Source organism: Panicum virgatum, chromosome 7K (assembly GCF_016808335.1).
Source record: "Panicum virgatum strain AP13 chromosome 7K, P.virgatum_v5, whole genome shotgun sequence".
NCBI lineage: Eukaryota > Viridiplantae > Streptophyta > Magnoliopsida > Poales > Poaceae > Panicum > Panicum virgatum.
The window spans coordinates 28,903,059-28,926,713 of record NC_053142.1 but is presented as its reverse complement, the minus strand read 5'-3'; the positions used below and the strand labels follow the sequence as shown (position 1 = coordinate 28,926,713).

General features: G+C 46.0%; 1 protein-coding gene across 1 annotated transcript; it reads right to left on the bottom strand.

Moving 5' to 3' along the window:
• Positions 1-282: 282 nt before the first annotated feature.
• On the bottom strand, positions 283-6,621 carry LOC120640777 (uncharacterized protein At2g33490-like). The gene is made up of 11 exons (XM_039916698.1): positions 6,276-6,621; positions 5,155-5,227; positions 4,972-5,049; positions 4,482-4,543; positions 4,273-4,341; positions 4,080-4,108; positions 3,798-4,005; positions 3,475-3,705; positions 2,740-2,793; positions 1,239-2,199; positions 283-657 (listed from the first exon to the last, which is right to left on the bottom strand). Exons 1-11 carry the CDS (start codon positions 6,381-6,383, stop codon positions 647-649), a joined length of 1,884 nt encoding a protein of 627 aa, XP_039772632.1. The 5' UTR covers positions 6,384-6,621; the 3' UTR covers positions 283-646.
• Between the last annotated feature and the right edge of the window lie 17,034 nt (positions 6,622-23,655).

The window sequence follows — 23,655 nt, the reverse complement described above, 5'->3', positions numbered from 1 at the left end:
GATAGCAGTTTGGTTTAATTAAGATATTAGAGTTGTTACAAATAGGAGTTTGATTAGCTCGGTTTGTTTACGAGTTGTAGGCTTGCGGAAGAAGCACATGTAATCAGGCCAATATATAAGGCCATCAACTATACCTGGGAAAGGCAAGCAAGATTAATCTCTCTCTGTGTCTCTCTACCTCTGTCTTCACAACAAGCATAGAGCAGTCGGGGCTTGATCTCGGCCCTCTGCTGTCCGTTATCTGTCCAAGAACCTTTGGCCATACTAACTACATCCGAAAAATAGTTCAGACAAGCGTCCAAGTAATAAAGGATATTAAACCATGCTATTGTTATTTACATTTTTTCACAGTAAGAAACATAAATATTATAGAGGGAATCCTATAATCCACAACTACTTAAGGGGGCAGCCCGGTGCATGTAGCTCCCGCTTGCGCAGGGCCCGGGGAAGGGTCCGACCACTTGGGTCTTTTTGTACGCAGCCTTTCCCTGCATTTCTGCAAGAGGCTGGTACCAGGACTTGAACCCATGACCTCATGGTCACAAGGCAGCAGCTTTACCACTGCGCCAAGGCTCCCCTTTATAATCCACAACTACTTACATTCAAAATTTCCTAAGATCATTAACAGGTTCTGTCTTGCAAACTCTCACAAGGATTCTGCAAAGACAGGAGAGAAAGTAAGTCAGATATCAAATCAGAAATCATTTGTCACATTTATACAATCAATGTTGATATGCATGAATGTTGGAAGCTTCTCATAATAAAGAGTGAATTGGATTCTATTCAAGTGCTTATAGAAATGTTGAGAAATAGTCAATAATGGAATGAAGCTGTTGAGAAGCACTGATATTTCAAGGAATACATTATACATGTGAAATTATTCATCAGAAATTCCCAGAATAAAGTATATAATCACTCGGAAATTTTAATTTAGTTTGATTGTTTTGATTCTTGCAGTCAGAGTGGTTGTGAATCTACATAATTATACAAGCATTATTTATAGCCAAGAAAACTGGTCATCATTTCTCGAAGTAAATAAAACATTGAGATACCAAGCCTATAATAAACTATTAAACTTAAAGTTAATCATCAAAACCCTTGTATATAACTGATCATACATTGTTTCAGGAGAAGTCTGTCATTATCAAGCATGGTCATTATCAAAATGGGAAAAGACTATATGATGGAATTCTGGACATGATATGTTTATAGACAAATTTATGATGAAAAACAATTACCCTTCGTCCTTTCGTTGTCTACAGTTATTTCTGCTGTTGGTCTGCGGGAAACATCTGCCAGTGATATAGGTGTTAGTGGGGACGAGGATACTTCACTGCTCTCCCTGCTATGTCTAGACTCCAACAATTTATTCACAGTAATAATAGGAGTTCGTTGACTATTTGAAGGTATTGAATAACTGCGGGTCATGGCAGCAGGTGGCCGTGGAAGTGGCGATGCTTTATGTGATGGCGGTGAGACACGGGTTGGTGCATTAGGCATCTGCCGCCTTGAAACCAAAGGACCAGAATATCCAACCAAACCAGGACGGATGCTGGCTACATTCGCCGGAGGCCTGGGCAGTTCATGCAGCTCACTTATTTTGGGTGTTGTTACTGGGAGTGAAGTGACCCGAGGAGTAACTTTTGGAGGCAAAGATGATTGCCAACCTGGGCCATGTGAGTTTGTTGACAACACATGAGAAGGATAGTTCATTGACTGTCTGCGATCAGTTGCAGAAAACAAGGGATTGCTCGATCCTGTTTTGCTCGGAATTGGACCAGAAAAGGTTTCCCTGGTTTCCCTCTTCATTTTCTTAAAATCTGAAGTGGAGTAGGAATAAACTAGTGGTGCTGATATCCCCTCATTATTCGGTGGCATCTTAACAGGTCTGCTGTATATGGAACTCGGCTTAAAATCTTTCACCAGTGGAGAGGAGTGCCACAAATTTCCTGTCACATAAGATTTACTTGCAGGTAGATTTGAATGAGGTGATGTGTTGGTGACTACTGAAGCAGGGTTCATTTCATCGGCCGGTGTCGGGAGTTTGTAGGAATGAACAATTCTTTTTGACAGGTTCATTTTCCGGAACCTCATAGATGGATCAGGCACATTCTCAGCGATGATGGGTGCCGATTGGGTAACAATATCAGGCTTCACATGAGGAGCAATGAAAGTCGCCTTTATTTCTTCAGCATTTTCCTGTACAAACATTTGTTGGCTCAAGGAATTATATGACTCAAGATGCAGGGCCATCCAGACATACATGACAGAAGAACTGAGGCATGAAATATCATCGAGTCAACCTAAGGTGTGGACATTTAAATTTCTAGGTATAATTATCACATGTTATTTAAAACTTAACATAGCAAGGAGTTTTATATTGCTGTGCTCCATCAGATATGATATTATGCTAAAGTATTGACATTTTCAGTTGACTTAATTAAGCTAATCTTATTCTGTTTTATTTGACATTTAAATCTGGGACCTATTTAGACAGTACTAAGTGCGACCTTGTGACTGAATTTTAGTCCAACAAAAGTTTGAAACCCAAACACATGTATATCTTATTACCCAAAAAGGCATAAGAAGACACATTGGAGTAGAGCACAACATAAATTCAGCTATTATTTTGATACTCTCACCCTAGAGGATTCATGTCACTATGAACAAGAATAAACTCATTTATCAAGAACTATACCAAGAAAATGTACGGCACATAATTTGTGAGCTGAAGATTACCTGATCAGGTTCCTTCATAGGTCTTGGGGAACTCGTTGGTTGAGGTTGATCCAACTATAACCAGAAACAAGTAAATGTACCAAAGTTTTAAGAGGGTAAGAAAAGGAGGAGATAAACAAGTACTTTCAACAACAACAAACAACAATAAAGCCTTTATTTCCAAGCAAGTTTAGGCAGGCTAGAGATGAAACCACGGACAGTAGCCAAAAAAATTAAAAGGCAAGCATTTTCACATGCTTTAATCGAGACATTAAATTGAAAATTCCAGCTGAGATGCATGTTTCAAATAGATACATAATCTGAACTGTAGCATAAAAAAATTGTTTAGCTCTCCATATGTTATCAAACACGCTTTCATAATCTTGAAATTCCAAAAGTCAAAATTTCAACGCAATCCATTCCACCATGTTGGACACATAACAAATATACAAACACAGTCACCTCATCCAAAGCCCAGAGTAATTGCATTTGGTACAAGGACTATCTACCCTCTGAACTTTCTGCGTGGGTGTTCTAACCACTACCTAACCAAACCAAGTTTTTCTTTGAACTGAAGAAAGCTAACTGACCACAAAAGATTGAAAATAAAAGTAATTATTACAAAGTTCTTGTATACTGAGATGCAGAGGAAATGATCTAACACAGGAACATTAAGAGCAGATAAAAGACATAGGTTAAAAAAATGAAACATAGGTACATAAATCGATTGAATTGATCAATTGGATTAAAACTTACATCCATTGGACTTGTGGAAGAGGGAAGGTCTTTGTCCCTACCATTTATGCCGTAGTCAAAACTTAACTCACTGCCGTCACTATGGTTATCCTGGTAAGAACTGTAATCGTCAAAATCACTGTCATCATCCAGTCCATTGAAGTGGTAGTCAATATGCTGCTTCTCAGCAACTGCTTTGACATAAGGTTCTAGAGCCTCTAGATGCTTCAGCCCTCTCCTGAAAAAACTGATCTGAAAGTCCAACAAATGGTAAGATAGTTGTACTATTTCCACTTCATGTGCATCATCGTTAGTTTTAATTCTATGAAGACAAGTTAAGTTACCTGAGCAGCATGATGGCGAGCAGCCTGGGTTAAAATGCTTAGAAATTGACCTTGCTTTAGCGACCTCAAACGAAATATAAACAATGCTGCCTCCTCTTGGTACTCAAGAAATGATGCTTGCAGTTGTTCGGTGGAGAATGATTCCGATTTGGAGTATCTTGATCGCCCTTTATCTTTATAGGCTGCTCGCATACTTTCATATTCCACTCTGAGGGAGGAAAACATTAGGAGGAAAAGTACATGCCATAAAATGAATAAAATGGCATTCAAGTAAATTTGTACCTTTTCTGATCACATTGATCTTTCATTTCCTGCACCAGTACAAAAGAAATGTAAGGACTGTATGTGACATGATCACGTAGAGTATAAGGAACTAAGTCTGTCTTTTATTGGAATTTGGAAATGATGAGAAATGCACTATGGACAATAATTACAATTGAATGAAGTTGACAGAAGCATATCAAGGAGATCAAACCTCTACAACTTGTAGTTCCTTCAGAAGTGACTCCGATGGGTTTGTGATTGTATTTATAATATTTGTACGCTATTAAAAAATGGAAAAAAAACACTAGTTAGAATGTCAGCCAAAACAGAGTCGAAAGAATAAAGAATACAGTAAACAGTATAATGAATTTGAAAAAGTATGTTGTAATACAATTTTACAATGATGTCAAAAGAATTTACATAGCTATCCACAAACTTCTGCAGTTCAAACTGGGCCTTCCCTAGCATCATCAGCACTCTGCCTGCAGGTAAAAACAAATGAATAAAGAAAAGAAGACCACACACTTTGAAATAAAGAACTAGCTCAGTCGAAAAAAACATAACATTTTGTTTTCTATGCTCACTTAAAGCTAGAAGAAAAGTAGCATAATAGCAAGAGTTTTATATGAAGGATTTGATAATTCTCCTAGTAGCAACTAACAAGCGATAGTGTGGACTCTAGGATGGCAAAACCAGTATAGGGACAAGATGACCCATTTTAGAACTTGTGGAGGCTCAGTGGAGAAAAAAAATACTTTATAGAAGGATAGACAAACACAATTTTTGGGGCGATAAACTGGACATTTTGAGAAATAGCACAGTGCAAAATTTTATTTTCTCTTCCAAGAATAATTTCTGACCGCAAAAGTCTATGTATCATACGTGTCTAAATATTCAGACAATTACTCACCACTTTCATCATCATCATAATTCAATGCAGCTTTTTCAAGCAAGCAGGTTCCCATTTCCTCCATGGCTTCTGCAAACTCTGCATAAATGGATCACATGTAATTATAAGAACACTATGGAAACAATATACCTGGCTGTAGAAATTGAGGCGGTGTTGTTTCATTCAAAAGTTAAAATATCACACCATATACACTATTTGTTGTTGCAGCTGCAGCTGAAAGCAAGCTATCATAGCAGTTCCTCATTTCATCCATTTCCTGCAAAATTGCACTAAAGGTGGGTTACAAAATTCTTATTTGCACTAAAGGGTAGCTGTAGCACAACCCGCAGTGATGGCTTTATGCTTTTTTAATTAAAAAGGGTGGTTGTAGCGATAAGAATTGGAACGAATAAAACAAACCCTCATATTATTATCATTCACATGAAAGTGACTGGCTTGTGATTTCATCCAAACTTTCAAACAGCACAGTGAATTCTAATCCAACAGATTTGTGTACAACTCTAACCATGAACCAAATCCTCAACCAGTAGTTGGTTCAAACTTTTATCATATATGGTTGCGAAAACTTCAATCACTTCCTCTAAATCAGCCTGACGCCCATATCTGAACAGCTTTGACTGTCTTCGCTAAGATGCACATAGCATCAGACCATCAGCAGGACCTGTAAACATTGTCTATGAGATGGAATATGCTTAGATGGCTGAGCTCTCTTGGATTTCAAAAACGTGTTTCGTCACTGATGTGAATATATGAACGCCCAGCAGCCAACGCCAGGTTTAACAAATAATCCGTTACTGTCATAACGACTTTGAATTGCTGACTGCGAGACCAGTTCTAATAGCACCAAGCTTCGAGACGTGGACTTTGACCAGCATGAAACAAGGCACGAAATACCAAATGCTTCTGAACTCTAAAGACCACAACATAACACATAAAAGCAATCGAATCCAGACATTTTTTTCGCTGATTATACACGAATTACGTATCAACAATTTACTGAGAAGATTTTCCACAGCTAAGTTCACAATAAACGGTTAAAAAAAGGAATATGGCAAAATAACAACGGTACGGCGTATGAGAGAGGAGCAGAGAAGATCATTCGGTTCCAGGCAATCACTGCGACCCAGGAACAAAGTCACCGCGGTCAACACGGGCCGCGAAACCCAGCGCGCGCGGCAGAATCGCGGCTCCTCGACGAGGACACGCGATCCGTTTTTGGCGCGCAATTGCGCCCCGACAGCGCGCCACGGCCGAGGGGGAGGATCAGGAGGTGGGGAGGGGCGAAATCGGGCGGAGGCCGATACCTGGGCGGCGTGGACGAGCTCGTCGAGCTTGGCGGGCGGCGGGGCGTGGTCCTTCCGCTCCCTGTGGTGGTGGCCGAAGCCCCGGAACCTCCGCAATGGCGATTTCATCCCGCCCCTCCCCGAAGCCGAGCAGCCCCCAGGCCCGGAATCGCGGGCTCCGATCGGCGAGCGGCACCAGGAAGGCGGGCGGGGAAGGGGGGCGGCGAGCAAAGCGAGGCTCGGCGAGGCTTGGCTTTCGTCGTCGCTGCTGCTCTCGGGCTTTGGAATTTTGGGGACCAAAAATGGAGGTGGGGGAGAGAATAGTCAGTCGTCGGAGACGGGCACCAGGCACCAGCAGGAGGAGGGACGAGCCTTTAATGGCGTGGTCGTTTCCGGAGAGATGCATTTTGGTCTAGGTTTGACCAAACAAAATTAGCGTGACCCTAGAAACGGCGAGAAATGGGCAAAAATGGCATAAACTAAGGGAGATTTGCGAATAGACAATTTATTTTTCAAACTTACAGAATTAGATTCTAGAATATATCACGCTGATGGCAGGTTAACTAGTTCATTTTTTTCGTAATTAAATAATTTGTTTTAAGCAACATATATTTAGAAATGGGAGTCAATAGTACCGGCTGTTGTGACCATTATCTACACTCGAGAAATGGATACCGGTCTTGACACATTAACCATTTTTGTATATACTTGATTGTGTTTGTTGGGAGAAAAGAACTGAAACTCGATATCAACAACAACTCGTTGATGCTAAAAAAAAATAAAAATATATACAACGCACAAATTGGTCCCATGACATTTTTTTTCATGTTTCGTTCTTCCAATTTTAGCGAATGGATAGAACTCTCATGAGTCATGGCCGTTTTAGCAAAGCAAACAACATTTTTGAACAATTTTCACTCAGCAGTAGCTTTAGTGAAACTAGTCAAAATGATGCGGCTCTGATCTGATGAAGGGTACTACCTCCGCTGATTAATATACATGAAGAGGGAGTACAATATATATAAAAATCGGTGATAACAAAATAATCATGTCATGACAATAAATTTGGTAACATATGCTGAAAATCAGTAGTATCAAAATATGGGCATTTGGAATTATATTAGTACCACCCTTTGCCAAGTGAATCAAACTTTGAGAAAAGGCGACATAACCTAAATTAATGATTTAATAAATTGTTTTTATGTACAAGTAATCCACTTTTATCAGTTTGACCGTATAAATCATACTATATCAAGTAGTCGTATTATATTATCACAATGGTGTAGAAATGCATTCTATTCTATGCAAACGCTGATTTTGTACGTATACTCCAGTTGTGCTGGTGCGTTTTTGGCAACTTGGTTTAGCAGATGGACGTCATTTTTTTTCCTTTTTGAACAGTTTTCACTAAATAGTGGCCTTCATGTATATATATTGTAATTACATATCGTGTCATGACACCATTGAAGAATTCATGATTGACCAGGAAAAAAAAAACGAAGCACACATTTCCCATTCTGTTCCAATGTCGTGTCGTGTGTCGTGGGGCATCGCATCTCGATCAAGAGAGAGCAGATCACACGATCAACGCGCGTAAGACGTAACTAATCCATTTGAGGATGCTGCTGTTTTCCCGGCACTCCATCCTAACCACACCATCATCGCCGACTCATTGCGGTGCGCATTCTACGTGGCAGCCACGATCAGGATTCAGGAGGGAGATGAGGTGCACGCATTCTGCTAGGTGTCGCAAGCTCGCAATGGGGTTGAGTTAGTGGGTGTCTGGCTGCTGATGCATGCGTTGGTCGTCGCATACGTGCATGGGCCAATGCCACCCAATCCGATTGTAGATTGAAAAAAAAAAACACAAGAAGTAGTGACCTTCACATTAGCAATAGCATTTGCCTGTTTCTAGCTTCCTTTTTATAGCAAATGGTATTTTCCTAGCTTTTGTTTTTGTACGTGCCTTTATTTTCTCTAGCTTGTGTGGCCCCTGGCCCAAGAGCATCTCCAGCCCTCCCTCATTTTCCAATAAATTCCTACTATTGGGAAAAAGGTGTGCTCTAGCAGTTTTTTCATACATCTCCCCTTCTCCAATAACTAACTCCCCTCAAATAAAGCATCTCCAACAGTTTCCAATCTCTCTTCCTCGTCCTTATTTTTTTTTAAAAAAAAAAAGACAAAAAATACTCTCAAATAGTTTCTCATCTACTAACAATTGGCAAATTGATCTCCCTTATGCATAAAAATACACACCACTTCTCTCTTTCCGATCGCTCCTCCCCTGCACCGTTTCCAGCGGAATTATCCTTGTGGGGCCACAACTTCTTATTTTTTGAGTAAAAATTGGGAACAATTGGAGATGAACATTTTTTGTCTCCCCATACCTATTTGGAGAGTTGGCAAACAACAAATTATGGGGAGAAAATATTAGGAACTATTGGAGATGCTTAAAGGGAGGGTTCATGACACAATATGTTAGTTGTATTGGAATAAATTTATTGGAAGACTTGCAAAAGTAACTCCCTAAATAATCCAAAAACTGATATTAAAATATTTCCCAATACTAGTTATTAGAAGGCTGGGATTTTCCTTAATCTAAAAAAATACTAGTTATTATGAAAGAATTATTGAAGAACTGCTGGAGCACAGATGTTCTAAAGTGCACGTACGCCTCGGTCCGTTGCTAGCTGAGATGGCACTCTGCGGGCTTATCTCGACCTGTTCATGGTTTGGGTTTACCAGTTTTTGGTTTGTTTCCAACCCAAGCCAAGATAAAAATGTTGGTCCAGTGTGGGCTGAGTTTGAACGGCTTCTGACAGCTTAATTAATACCTTGGATTGGTGTGGGCAGATAGTTTCACGGGTTAACACACCAGTTTACAGGCAGACACGCACCCACGCGAGAGACTACGGCGGCCTACAGGCAAGCATGCCTCGGCAGCGAGCGCAGCCTCCCCTCGAGGCCTCCAGCAGGGCCGTCGCGTGGCATCTTTGTCCCGGCCGTCGGGCGTTGCCGCCGTCGACCGCAGCTGGTCCGCAGACTGCCGCCGCCGTCCGCTGCCGCCTGCCACAGCTAGCTCGCAGCAACCCTTGGGCATCGCCGCCTCTTGCCGCAGCTGGTACACCGCCGTTCGACGCAGCCGCCATACGCCGTAGCCGACGCCCGCAGTCGCGCCGTCCGCCGCCGTCCAACGCAGCCGTAGTATGCCTCAGCCGCCGCCCACCGCCGCGTCGTCCGTCGTCGTGCAATAGCAGCCATCCGCCGCCGCCGCAGCAGTCGTCTGCCGCAGCGTCGTCCGTCGCTGCAGCCATCCGCCGCGGCACCGTAGCAGCAGTCGTCCTCTGCACTGCAGCCACAACCTTTCTTTATTTCCCCTTAGATCTATTGTTTGGCTCGGTTTACGGGTTCACACCGAAAACCATGCAGAGACGCCTTCTGTCGGGGGTTCACACTGGTCCGGTTCCAACCCGCGCAGGAGACCGTGATGTCGGGACCATCTGGGTCCGGTGCGGCCTGGTAACTGAATTTGCTGAACCGACGAACAGGGCGAGGCTTATCCGTGTCTATGTGGTGGCCTTAATCACTGTTTCTAATGGGCTGTGTGACCCCAGCCTACAACCGTACAGCCCATGAGCCCATCCGAGGCTCCCGTAGGCCGTTGCCCATCCGATGTCGCGGGTTCCAATTCTTTTTTTCTTTATCTATCTATCTATACTATAAAAATCGAAAACAATTGAAAACTTTTTCACCCACCTCGGACCCACCATACCTGTAGCAGCACCGTCTAAATTAAACCGGCTTAAATGCACTAACCATCATCTTAATACTTAATCAAGTTACTGTGCACTTAAAACGGTGTAACCTGACAGGCTGTCGGGTAAAATCCCGATTAAACTACTGTACTCCAAGATCACAATTGCACTTAGACCCGTACGAAGACGAGCACAGGTGATACCAGCACACATAAATCTTCCAATTAATTTACAACACAGGTTTTACATAAAACTCTTAAATACAAACAACAGAGTTCAAACGCACAGCGGAAGTTTAAAACTGAGTTCGAAATACGATAACCACGACGACGATACAAGGTGAGCTCCACATCCTGCCCACCGATGTGATGCCAACCTGCCCAATCTTCACGGGGAAGACGGGGCCCACTCGACGGTCCAACCCGGAGGAAGCGGCTGTCCAACCCAGGACGCACAGATCTCCTCGAAGTCCGCAGGGACACAACCTGCTCAGAAGGATTGCAACAACAACCCTGAGTATACTAATACTCAGCAAGACTTACCCGACTCTGGGTATACTTAACCCATTACCTAGACATGCAAAGCTTTTTGGCTCTGGAGTTCTTTTGCTGAAAGGCTGCTAGAAGTGAATCCTTATTTTCAATATTTTAGCTCCATTTAGTATACCAAGTATTAACAACATTCGCCTAATCATCTAGAGCACACATGGTGGAACCGATTATCTTTCAGCAACTTCCAAACCAGTCTTTTTCATTCCGTTTTCATTCCACTTTCTTACTACAATGTGACAAAGTGACCAAGGTTCTCTTAACCGAGAGATGGCGAATCGATCCGATTTAACCTTGCAAGGTGGACCTAACTCACACGACACGCGTAAACCCCGTCGGGCCACACACGTCAACTGTTCCCATCATCACCCCGATGTCTGAATCACGCCTGCCAAAACCCGGGTGAAGGGTCCCTCACAGCAAACTCCCAGAGAACTAGGAGGCGACATACACTCCAACACCCGCCATCATCCCACTCCCAGAGTAGCAGGTCGCGATTCAAAGTATCGTTGCAAATCAGGTAATTAGCTTACCGGTTTCGACTACCTCCTACTTCCGGCATGTGGTTAGTACTGTTCAAACTCAGTCAACACTGCCAACAAAGGAACGGTCCTCAATCGACACAGGCGGAGCTTACTTTCCATCCATTCCATACCAAAACCAACTCATTTTCGCCCGGTCTCCATTTCTTTTTACTCAACAAATCATTTCAAAGCCAAAGCTAAGGGATCAAGATCCTAAACTCGCGAGTGACAGTAATCACTCGACTTCTACCGAAATCCTATTAGCAGAGCATTTCTATCGACACCTGCATACTAGTATAGGCCCACAGTACCTAGGGAAAACATGCATACTATGGTTCCATTCAACTCCTAGAACATAAATGCACAATACTTAAATAAACATTGAATAATTTAAATTATGGTTATGCTCCGGGGCTTGCCTTGCAGGTCAGCGGGGTTAACAAAGTCTGCTAGAGCGTGCTCAACGGCAACCTCCTGCTGTTCTCCTGCTCGTGGCTCCTGGACCGGCTCAGCAACTAGCTCGTGGACAGCTTCGTTCGCGGCGTCTACACGAATAAAATATGACATGCAACCGTTAGGACACAGAGCAATGCATAAGCACTTATGATGCGATGCAAAGATTAACTCAAAAAGCCTGAAGTGTTTCCTTCGAAATAACAACTACTAAACTTGCTTTGCTTAGGGCAGCAGTGATTAAAACAGAGGCTTGCTTTGTATGCCTGAAACAATTAACTAACAACACTTAAAAAGGAAAAGAGCATGGCTAGGAAAAATATAAGCCAAACCCTAACCTGCACACAGGACCTAGCAACACAATTTAACCAGATCAACGTGAAAGCAGTAAGCATGCCTCACAAAATTTTCCAACAAAAGCTACTGCTAACAAAGCAATTAACTAACCCTAGCAAGGAAAAAGGAACATAATTAGATCTACCCAAAAGTGTACAACACTAGCACCTGAAATTTTTACAGTGGGTTACACATGTAAGGAGTAATCCACTGCGAATTTTTCATAAATTTTAGAGCCCTAGAATAACCGGTAATAAATAAACTAGGTTTAACGCAAACCGGATTTTCAGCAGGGCAAAAGTGACAATCCTCAGGCACAAGTATTTTTCATCTGAAGATCTTGATTTTAGAAACCTAAGAAAATTGGGTTTGCAATTTTTGGATTTTTCTACAAATTTCTACACTTTTTGGAAGGTTTCAGCCATTTAAATGAAAGGAAAACAATAAAAGGGGGGCTGACAGCCGGGCCCCACATGGCAGTGGGCGCCGGCCCAGCTTGGCCCCCTCCTCTGCTTCACGCGCGCCGTGCGCCATAGCCGTGGCCGGCGGGGCGGCCAGCACCGCGGCGGCGGCGGCGTCCCGGCCCGCCCGCTGCTCGCCGGCGGCGCGGCCCGGCCCGCCCGCGGCCCAGGCAGCTCGGCGGAGCCGGCACCCGCGGCGGCGCTGGGGGGGCATGCTCAGTGCGGCTAGCGGCGGCGCAGGGGGAAGGGCAACGGCGGCGGCGGTGTTCCGGTCCGGTCGGGGCCGGCCGGCGGCGGTGGTGGGCGGCGCGAGCACCAGGGAGCCCAGGCGGCCCAAGGGCGCACGGCAGCGGCGGCGCACAGGGAGGCCCGGCGGCGTGCGCGCGGAGGCGGCGGCGCTGCCACGGCGGCGAGGCGGCGCTGCGGCTGCGATATCGCCGGAATCGGAAGGGGAAACGGACGGGGAGCAAGAGGAGGTCGCGGGGGATCTCACCGGGGGCTCGTTTTGGGCGGGGAAGGGCCGGAGGTGGGTCGTCGACGGAGAGGCGAAGCTCTGGTGAACTGCAATGGCGGTCGGGGCGATCTGCGGCTCGATTCGTCGGAGTAGGGGCTCGGTCACGCTCGTGGGTGGTCGGAGTGGGTGGACGGCGAGGCTGCACAGCTCGGGGTGCGACGAATCGAGGCGGGGCGGTGATCCGTGGCCGGCGCGGCGGACGGCGGCGACTCTGCTCGACTCGGGTCGCACGAGCTCGAGGATGGGGATGGAAGGGGAGGACGGGATGGGGCAGGAAGGTTCGAGGGCGTCCACGAGGATACGAGCAGCGCTCAGACGTCGAGGATCGCCGGGATTGCCGACGCGTGGCGCCGGTCGCCGGCGACTAGCGGCGGTATGGGCGTCGGGGCACAGTGTCGAGCACAGGAGGGGCACTGTTTGCTCGTTTAAAAGATTTTAGCCTGAGTTTGACCAGTTGAAACTCAAATTTTCATATAAGAACTTGAAATTTGGCCAAAATAGAAGTTGTAGAGGATTAAAAGATCTACAACTTTCGTTTTGGGCGGAAGTTGATTTGGAGCTCAGATCAAGGACAAAAACGAGATCGAACACGGCTAAATAGATGTTTACTAAGCGAACGCGATTAGCGTTAACAACGAATTTGAGTCCACGATTAGCGAGTTAACTCGTGATTAGCGAGACAATTAACACAGGGGTGTTACAGCCTTTCCCCCTTAAAGGAATCTCGTCCCGAGATTCACACACAATAGAAAGTATAAGACGAGAAGGTTCGAAGATGTAGTACCTGGATGAGCGTTTAAAAAGTCTGGATACTTGGATCTCAGAAATTCCTCCTTCTCCCAAGTAGCTTCATCTTCGGAGTGATTACTCCATTGAACTTTGTAGAATTGGTTGGTGGTGCGACGAGTAACTCGATCCTTGCGATCAATAATCTTGATAGGATGCTCAGAATAAGTGAGATCAGACTCTAATTGAATCGAGTCACTTTCAACAGCTTCCGTCGGAACTCTAAGGCACAGTCTGAGTTGTGACACATGGAAGATGTTATGAACTACAGAAAGATTCGCTGGAAGATCCAACCGATAAGCCACAGGACCGCATCGTTCCACAATTGGATATGGACCGATGTAACGGGGAGCTAACTTCCCTTTTATTCTGAATCTCTGCACGCCTTTCCAAGGTGATACTTTTAAATAGACGTGGTCACCGACCTTAAAGACGAGTAGATCTCTTCTTTTATCCGCATAGCTCTTCTGTCGAGACTGTGCAATCTTTAAGTTGGCTTGGATAAGGCGGACTTGTTCTTCGGCCTCTTGAACCATGTCGGGTCCAAAGATAGTTCTTTCTCCGGTTTCAGACCAATTGAGAGGTGTACGGCATCGACGACCGTATAAGGCTTCAAATGGTGCCATTTTGATGCTTTCTTGATAACTATTGTTATAAGAAAATTCAGCTAATGGCTAACATTGATCCCATTTCTGTGGATAGGTCAAGACACATGCACGAAGCATATCCTCCAATATTTGATTTATCCTCTCGGTTTGGCCATCTGTTTGAGGGTGATATGCAGAGCTGCGAATAAGATGCGTTCCCAAGCAAGCATGTAATTGCTCCCAAAAAACGAGCAACGAACTGGGTTCCTCGATCAGAAATGATGGTCTTTGGCACACCATGCAAACATAGTATGTGATCCATGTACAATTCCGCATATTGCTTGGTCAAGTACGTCGTCTTAACAGGGAGGAAATGTGCCGATTTAGTTAGCCTGTCGACCACAACTCAAATAGAGTCATAACCCTTTTGAGTTCGAGGTAAGCCGACGATGAAATCCATACTTATATCTTCCCATTTCCATTTTGGAATATTCAAGGGCTGGAGAGTTCCAGCTGGTCTGAGATGACTAGCCTTAACTCTTCTACAGATATCACACTCTGACACATACTTGGCAGTTTCTCTTTTCATCCGAGTCCACCAGAATCATTGCTTCAGGTCTTGGTACATCTTGTTGCTACCCGGATGAATTGATAGTCGTGAAGTATGGGCTTCGTCAATAATTTGTTTTCTGAGCTCAAAATTCTTAGGCACCACTAATCGGTTCTTGAACCATAACACATTCTCAGTATCCTGGTGGAAGCAATTCACTTTAGGATCTCCCTCTGATAGTCTTCTTTGAATTTCCTTCACCCCTTTATCTTGCTTTTGTGCCGCTATGATAAGATCGCGAAGAGTAGGAGTAAGCTCTAGATGAGCCAATGTGCCATGTGGTACAATACTCAAATTTAGCTTTTCCATTTCATAGCAAAGAGACTCGCTTAATGGTATAGCTGAAATGCAATGACAGTGAGCTTTGCGACTTAGCGCATCGGCAACCACATTTGCCTTGCCTGGATGATAATGCACTTCGAGCTCATAATCTTTAATCAACTCAAGCCATCTTCTTTGACGCATGTTCAAATCAGCTTGAGTGAAAAGATATTTGAGACTCTTGTGATCAGTATAGATGTTGCACAATGAACCTAAAAGATAGTGTCGCCAGATCTTCAGAGCATGGACGACAGCTGCTAATTCAAGATCATGAGTGGGATAGTTTTCTTCGTGACGCTTGAGTGATCGAGATGCATAAGCAATCACCCGGTTCTCCTGCATCAGAACACAGCCAAGTCCTGTGCCCGAGGCATCACAGTAGACATCGAAAGGTTTTGTAGTATCAGGCTGGGCCAAGATTGGAGCAGAAGTGAGAAGTGTTTTCAATTTCTAGAAAGCTTCCTCACATTGAGCACTCCAATAGAATTTGACACCCTTCTGAAGAAGTTCAGTCATTGGTTTTGCAGTTCTGGAGAATTCTGGGATAAACCGACGATAATACCCAGCTAAGCCCAAGAAATGCGAATTTCAGGGACTGAAGTTGGGGCTTCCCAATCGAGTACATCCTGTACTTTACTGGGATCCACAGAGATGCCCTCAGTAGATATGACATGACCGAGGAATGGCACTTCCTTCAGCCAGAAGTCACACTTGCTGAATTTGGCATAAAGATGGTGCTCTCTCAGACGCTGAAGTACTATACGAAGATGATGAGCATGTTATTCCTCATTCTTGGAGTAGATCAAGATATCATCAATGAAGACCACGACGAACTTGTCTAACTCCGGCATGAATACCGAATTCATGAGGTACATGAAATAAGCTGGAGCATTGGTTAATCCAAAGGACATCACCAAATACTCGTATAACCCATAACGAGTAGAGAAGGCTGTTTTTGGTATATCCACCGGTCTGATTTTGATTTGATGATAGCCAGATCGTAGATCTATTTTTGAGAATACTTTAGCTCCGGCTAGTTGATCAAAAACAATATCAATACGAGGAAGTGTATATTTGTTTTTGATGGTGACTGCATTCAGCGGTCGATAATCCACACATAGCCTTAGTCCGTGATCTTTCTTCTTTACGAACAGAGCCGGGCAACCCCAAGGTAAGGTGCTCGGTCGAATATAGCCTTTATCCAGTAACTCTTGTAACTGGATTTTTAATTCAGCTAACTCACTCGGAGTCATTCGATATGGCCTTCGAGATATGGGTGCTGTACCGGGTTGTAACTCAATGACAAACTCAATATCCCGATCGGGAGGCATGCCTGGCAAGTCTTCCGGGAACACATCAGGGTATTCACAAACCACCGGAATTATTTCTAGAATTTTCCCTTCAAGGTGGTATATGACAGTGGCTGGAATTGCATGCTGGGAAAGATGAATATCCATAGAACCATATGTGGGAGAGTTTAACTGAATAACACGAGAGGAGGTATTGATGGTAGCACCATGTTCCTTCATCCAATTCATTCCAAGTATGACATCTATCCCCTGGCTTGGAAGGACAATGGGTGTAGTCGGAAAAATCGTCCCATTCAAGTCAAGGGGCACACCTCGAACGAATTGGCTGGTACTTAAGTGTGCCCCCGGTGCATGAATGATATAAGGTCTTATCATGTGGGTTTCTTGCAAATTAAGCCGTGCTACACATGCTTGACTGTTGAAGGTATGAGATGCTCCAGAATCAAACAACACAGTAACAGGGCAGTGATTAACGGAGAACGTACCCGCCATCACTTGGGTGCCCTTCGAAACTTCCTCCAGAGTAGTGTAGTTCACACGACCAGTCTTGGCAGGTACAATCTTCTTCTTCTGATCCTTAAGGCTGGAACCTTGACTCCGCGCGGGAGTCTTGTAGATATTCTGCCGAGGTGGCAGACGACAGTCACGTGCAAAGTGCCCCAGGTTACCACAATTGTAACATGGGTAGTTGTTGGGGCGAGGACCTTGTAGCATTAAAGGCCTCTGCTGCTGTATCGGAAAACGGGGTGCCCACTGCTGCTGTTGCTAGGGTGGCCTAGCGACCCAACGACCCTGCTATGGAGGATGGTTTGGAGCCTGCTGATTCCCTGTCTGAACCAGCTTGTACCTCTGGGGTGCGTTGCTAGAAGATCCAGCAGGTGCCTTCCTCTTCTTGTCAGCTTTGTGCGCCAACGTAGCATCTTCCTGCGTTATGGCCTTATTAACCAGCTCGGTAAAGTCATTGCATGTAGTGAGGGCTAGCTTGTCCTGAAGCTTTGTGCTAAGTCCCCTTCTGAAGCAATCTTGTTTCTTCTCATCAGTATCCACATGAAAACCGCCATACTAGGATAACTGATTGAAAGTCTGAGCATACTGGAGCACAGTGTTGGTCCCTTGCTTCAGGGCTAGGAACTCTACCATCTTTCTCCTCATCAAACTTGTAGGGATGTGGTGGGCTTTAAAAGCTGCCACAAACTCATCACAGGTGAGACGTGTACCAGCGAGAAGTAGAGCCTTGTGATTTACCCACCATATTTTCGCAGGTCCTCGCAGCTGTTGCGCTGCAATGGCGGCTTTGTCCATCTCTGTGCAATTGAGGATGCTGAACTTATCCTCAATGGTGCGAATCCAGGCATCAGCCTCAAGGGGATCATCGGCCTTATGGAACAGAGGTGGCTGGGTGGCCAGAAAACCGACATAGTCAGTTTCTGCTGGTGCTAGTGGGGGAGCGTGTCGACCTCTGCCGGCATTGACTTGGGCTTGCACCAGTTGCCTTATCAACTCCGTCTGCTCGTTGCGGTCAGCGATAAGAGCTGCAACGGCTTGAGCCAAAGAGGGAGGTTGTTGGGGGCAGTGCTTCATGATTCTCACTGTCATGATTATCACCCATCTGCAAAACAATCATTCCCATGGTTAGCCATTTCGCTATCAGGACTAATTCATGCAATTTAAAGAATGTGCATATATAATATGAACACACAGCATGAATCCTTCCCCTCGCGATATGGTTCACCAAGGGAAGATAAACTAACTTGCTTTGGTTGAAAGCGCATCAACCAACAAGTTTCGTCCAGAGTAGCTCTACGTATGCAATACTAAACATCGCTCAACAAAATTTCAGATTTGAAGACGGTCAAAGCGCAACTCATAGCTAAAATTTCACACACTGACAGAAAAGATCATCACGGGAGTAAAAAATTTACATTAAGCAGCCACGCTGCTTAAGCTGGAACAAGGGCTATTACATGACCAAAGCCCTGCTGCAAACCAACTAACATTAGAGAAGGGTTCACAAACGACCCGACAACACACCACTACGGGGTCTTACACGACCCGGCTACACACCACACTAGCGAGGGGTTATCCTACATGACTCGAACTACTGAGCCACAAAAGAATTCTCAACCCAAGGTTAGCCCAGAGCACTATGTTGGTCATCCTACCCAACTATCCTACAGTTAGGCTACACTGCAAGGGGAGAATCCACACTATCCCGCTGCGTCCTCACGGAGTCCCAGGTCCCGACTCGACTCCAGACACTCCCTCGATCTCCACAGGGTCCTCTTCTTCTTCTTCCTCTTCCTCTGGCTCCTCCTCGGCTGCCTCGGCCTGCATGTCTGCTGCTGCCTGCACCTGAGCCTGGGCGTCCTCAATTCACTCCTGGGCCTGCTGAAGCTGCCCCTCAAGGTGCTGCACCATCTGAGTCCTGTTCTCCAGCTCCTCCTGCAACTCCTGAATCCTGATCTTCCTCGCTCTGGACTTGGCCTTTAGGGTCTTGATCATGTCCTGGGTACCAATCATGTGCTGCTCATGGAGGTGAGCCTCTCGAGCCTTGCTCCTGCATATCGTATTTTCCTCGCGAAGCTGCTCATACATGTTGCTCAAAGCTGAGGAGTAGCTGAACGAGAGTGCTGTCCTGACATTGTAGTCGGGCATCATGTAGTTCAGGTTGCGGTTCACCCGATCTTCATAGGCCTGAGTAGTCTCATCCTTCAGAGGAAACACACTGTAAGGAGTATCTATCACCTCTGCATTATGCTTCTCTGAGAACTCCTCAGTGGCTTTCCTAGCTGCAATCTCCCAGGAGTCTGCCAGCTTCCTACCATACACTGTGAGCTGCCACGAGTCCCATTCCAAGCGAGCGGGGCACGCAGGGATCTTCAAGATCATCTGACAGCGCTCGGTGCCCAGCAAGCTAGACTCGTGTTCGGAGTACTGTGGGGGCTCAGTGTAGTCAAACGCCCTGAGCATCTACCACAGTAGACGAGGAAAGTGGCCGGTGTGGAGGGCATTGGAGTGCGCCCAACCCTCAGCGTCCACGATCACGTGTGTGAAGCTAGCCATCTGTAAGAACACATAGCGCTAACGTAAGTCACAGATTTTTAAAAGAACAGATTTAAACTTGGCAACGCAACACAAATAATTTTTTTTAAGAATACATAGTAAAAACATGGTGATCCAAACAAATTTTTGTGAAGCGCAACCGAAGTAACAAGACAACCAACAACTCAGGAATGCAAGATGCAAGATGCATGCCACGTTCTAGCGTTTCTCACCCAAACAAGTACCAAAATATGGTATACGCGGACAATCGGTGGCATATTTACGTACTCTCCCTATATATAGACTAGTCGTTCCTACGATCAAGGATTTTATAACGCGCTTACGTGGTTAGTTTCCTGCAGAAGAGCACAGAGACAAATATAATATCCATTTCTGGACCCTTCGTGCCAGCACACACGAACGGCCCCCATGTGTCCTACGCCACACGGGTAACGCATATGCAGTTTCCCACATATTCACACATACATTACCATCCTCTATAGAGATGGCACCCAGACGTTCGACGCTGAATGGGCAGCGCTGCATATGTCATAACAACGTATTCACTTCCCGTACACTCGCCTTACGGGACATCCAAGGGTAGACGTGTCCCAAGGGTCACGGTCATGGCCAACCGCATGACAGGTTTACATCTCGTAACATTGCCTTACGAAATGGCCATGATCACAATCACACGGCATGAAAATCCAAACTCTATATCGAGCGGCAGATAGTGACAGGCTCATTTGAATTGAGCCTTATCACCTCCTCGTATGCTCATCATATGGGACCCGCGCACGTATGAAACACGTGGGCTATTCTAAGGACTACCAGAATGCTTACCTTGCTTACCTCAACGTAGGTGCGTCGTTATAGAAGTAAGGTTTAACAAAAAGTAAAAGCTGGAAGTGCTGGAATAAAATAGATACTTAGTTGCCACCTAACTTATATAACATAATTAGGGCATACGAACTATCTATTCTATTCCTTAGCGCATCTAGCGTCAACTTTTCGAAAACCCGAAATCGTTGCAAGGTAATCACCCCAGTGCAATTTAGAGCTCTGATGCCAGCTGTAGCAGCACTGTCTAAATTAAACCGGCTTAAATGCACTAACCATCATCTTAATACTTAATCAAGTTACTGTGCACTTAAAACGGTGTAACCTGACAGGCTGTCGGGTAAACTCCCGATTAAACTACTGTACTCCAAGATCACAATTGCACTTAGAACCGTACGAAGATGAGCACAGGTGATACCAGCACACATAAATCTTCCAATTAATTTACAACACAGGTTTTACATAAAACTCTTAAATACAAACAACAGAGTTCAAACGCACAGCGGAAGTTTAAAACTGAGTTCGAAATACGATAACCACGACGACGATACAAGGTGAGCTCCACATCCTGCCCACCGATGTGATGCCAACCTGCCCAATCTTCACGGGGAAGACGGGGCCCACTCGATGGTCCAACCCGGAGGAAGCGGCTGTCCAACCCAGGACGCACAGATCTCCTCGAAGTCCGCAGGGACACAACCTGCTCAGAAGGGTTACAACAACAACCATGAGTATACTAATACTCAGCAAGACTTACCCGACTCTGGGTATACTTAACCCATTACCTAGACATGCAAAGCTTTTTGGCTCTGGAGTTCTTTTGCTGAAAGGCTGCTAGAAGTGAATCCTTATTTTCAATATTTTAGCTCCATTTAGTATACCAAGTATTAACTACATTCGCCTAATCATCTAGAGCACACATGGTGGAACCGATTATCTTTCAGCAACTTCCAAACCAGTCTTTTTCATTCCGTTTTCATTCCACTTTCTTACTACGATGTGACAAAGTGACCAAGGTTCTCTTAACCGAGAGAGACGGCGAATCGATCCGATTTAACCTTGCAAGGTGGACCTAACTCACACGACACGCGTAAACCCCGTCGGGCCACACACGTCAACTGTTCCCATCATCACCCCGATGTCTGAATCACGCCTGCCAAAACCCGGGTGAAGGGTCCCTCACAGCGAACTCCCAGAGAACTAGGAGGCGACATACACTCCAACACCCGCCATCATCCCACTCCTAGAGTAGCAGGTCACGATTCAAAGTATCGTTGCAAATCAGGTAATTAGCTTACCGGTTTCGACTACCTCCTACTTCCGGCATGTGGTTAGTACTGTTCAAACTCAGTCAACACTGCCAACAACGGAACGGTCCTCAATCGACACAGGCGGAGCTTACTTTCCATCCATTCCATACCAAAACCAACTCATTTCCACCCGGTCTCCATTTCTTTTTACTCAACAAATCATTTCAAAGCCAAAGCTAAGGGATCAAGATCCTAAACTCGCGAGTGACAGTAATCACTCGACTTCTACCGAAATCCTATTAGCAGAGCATTTCTATCGACACCTGCATACTAGTATAGGCCCACGGTACCTAGGGAAAACATGCATACTATGGTTCCATTCAACTCCTAGAACATAAATGCACAATACTTAAATAAACATTGAATAATTTAAATTATGGTTATGCTCCGGGGCTTGCCTTGCAGGTCAGCGGGGTTAACAAAGTCTGCTAGAGCGTGCTCAACGGCGACCTCCTGCTGTTCTCCTGTTCGTGGCTCCTGGACCGGCTCAGCAACTAGCTCGTGGACAGCTTCGTTCGCGGCGTCTACACGAATAAAATATGACATGCAACCGTTAGGACACAGAGCAATGCATAAGCACTTAAGATGCGATGCAAAGATTAACTCAAAAAGCCTGAAGTGTTTCCTTCGAAATAACAACTACTAAACTTGCTTTGCTTAGGGCAGTAGTGATTAAAACAGAGGCTTGCTCTGTATGCCTGAAACAATTAACTAACAACACTTAAAAAGGAAAAGAGCATGGCTAGGAAAAATATAAGCCAAACCCTAACTTGCACACAGGACCTAGCAACACAATTTAACCAGATCAACGTGAAAGCAGTAAGCATGCCTCACAAAATTTTCCAACAAAAGCTACTGCTAACAAAGCAATTAACTAACCCTAGCAAGGAAAAAGGAACATAATTAGATCTACCCAAAAGTGTACAACACTAGCACCTGAAATTTTTACAGTGGGTTACACATGTAAGGAGTAATCCACTGCGAATTTTTCATAAATTTTAGAGCCCTAGAATAACCGGTAATAAATAAACTAGGTTTAACGCAAACCGGATTTTCAGCAGGGCAAAAGTGACAATCCTCAGGCACAAGTATTTTTCCTCTAAAGATCTTGATTTTAGAAACCTAAGAAAATTGGGTTTGTAATTTTTGGATTTTTCTACAAATTTCTACACTTTTTGGAAGGTTTCAGCCATTTAAATGAAAGGAAAACAATAAAAGGGGGGGCTGACAGCCGGGCCCCACATGGCAGTGGGCGCCGGCCCAGCTTGGCCCCCTCCTCTACTTCACGCGCGCCGTGCGCCATAGCCGTGGCCGGCGGGGCGGCCAGCACCGCGGCGGCGGCGGCGTCCCGGCCCGCCCGCTGCTCGCCGACGGCGCGGCCCGGCCCGCCCGCGGCCCAGGCAGCTCGGCGGAGCCGGCACCCGCGGCGGCGCAGGGGGGCACGCTCAGTGCGGCTAGCGGCGGCGCAGGGGGCAGGGCAACGGCGGTGGCGGTGTTCCGGTTCGGTCGGGGCCGGTCGGCGGCGGAGGTGGGCGGCGCGAGCACCAGGGAGCCCAGGCGGCCCAAGGGCGCACGGCAGCGGCGAGCGGCGGCGCACAGGGAGGCCCGGCGGCGTGCGCGCTGAGGCGGCGGAGCGGCCACGGCGGCGCGGCGGGCTGTGGCTGCGATAGCGCCGGAATCGGAAGGGGAAACGGACGGGGAGCAAGAGGAGGTCGCGGGGGATCTCACCGGGGGCTCGTTTTGGGCGGGGAAGGGCCGGAGGTGGGTCGTCGACGGAGAGGCGAAGCTCCGGTGAACTGCAATGGCGGTCGGGGCGATCTGCGGCTCAATTCGTCGGAGTAGGGGCTCGGCCACGCTCGTGGGTGGTCGGAGTGGGTGGACGGCGAGGCTGCGCAGCTCGGGGTGCGACGAATCGAGGCGGGGCGGCGAGCCGTGGCCGGCGCGGCGGACGGCGGCGACTCTGCTCGACTCGGGTCGCACGAGCTCGAGGATGGGGATGGAAGG

Coding starts and splice junctions, on each gene's coding strand:
- LOC120640777 (XM_039916698.1), bottom strand. CDS start 6,383: ATGAAATCGCCATTGCGGAGGTTCCGGGGCTTCGGCCACCACCACAGG. Junction 4,342..4,481: donor AGAAGTTTGTGGATAGCTAT/GTAAATTCTTTT, acceptor ATTTTTTAATAG/CGTACAAATATTATAAATAC. Junction 4,006..4,079: donor GATCAATGTGATCAGAAAAG/GTACAAATTTAC, acceptor TTCCTCCCTCAG/AGTGGAATATGAAAGTATGC.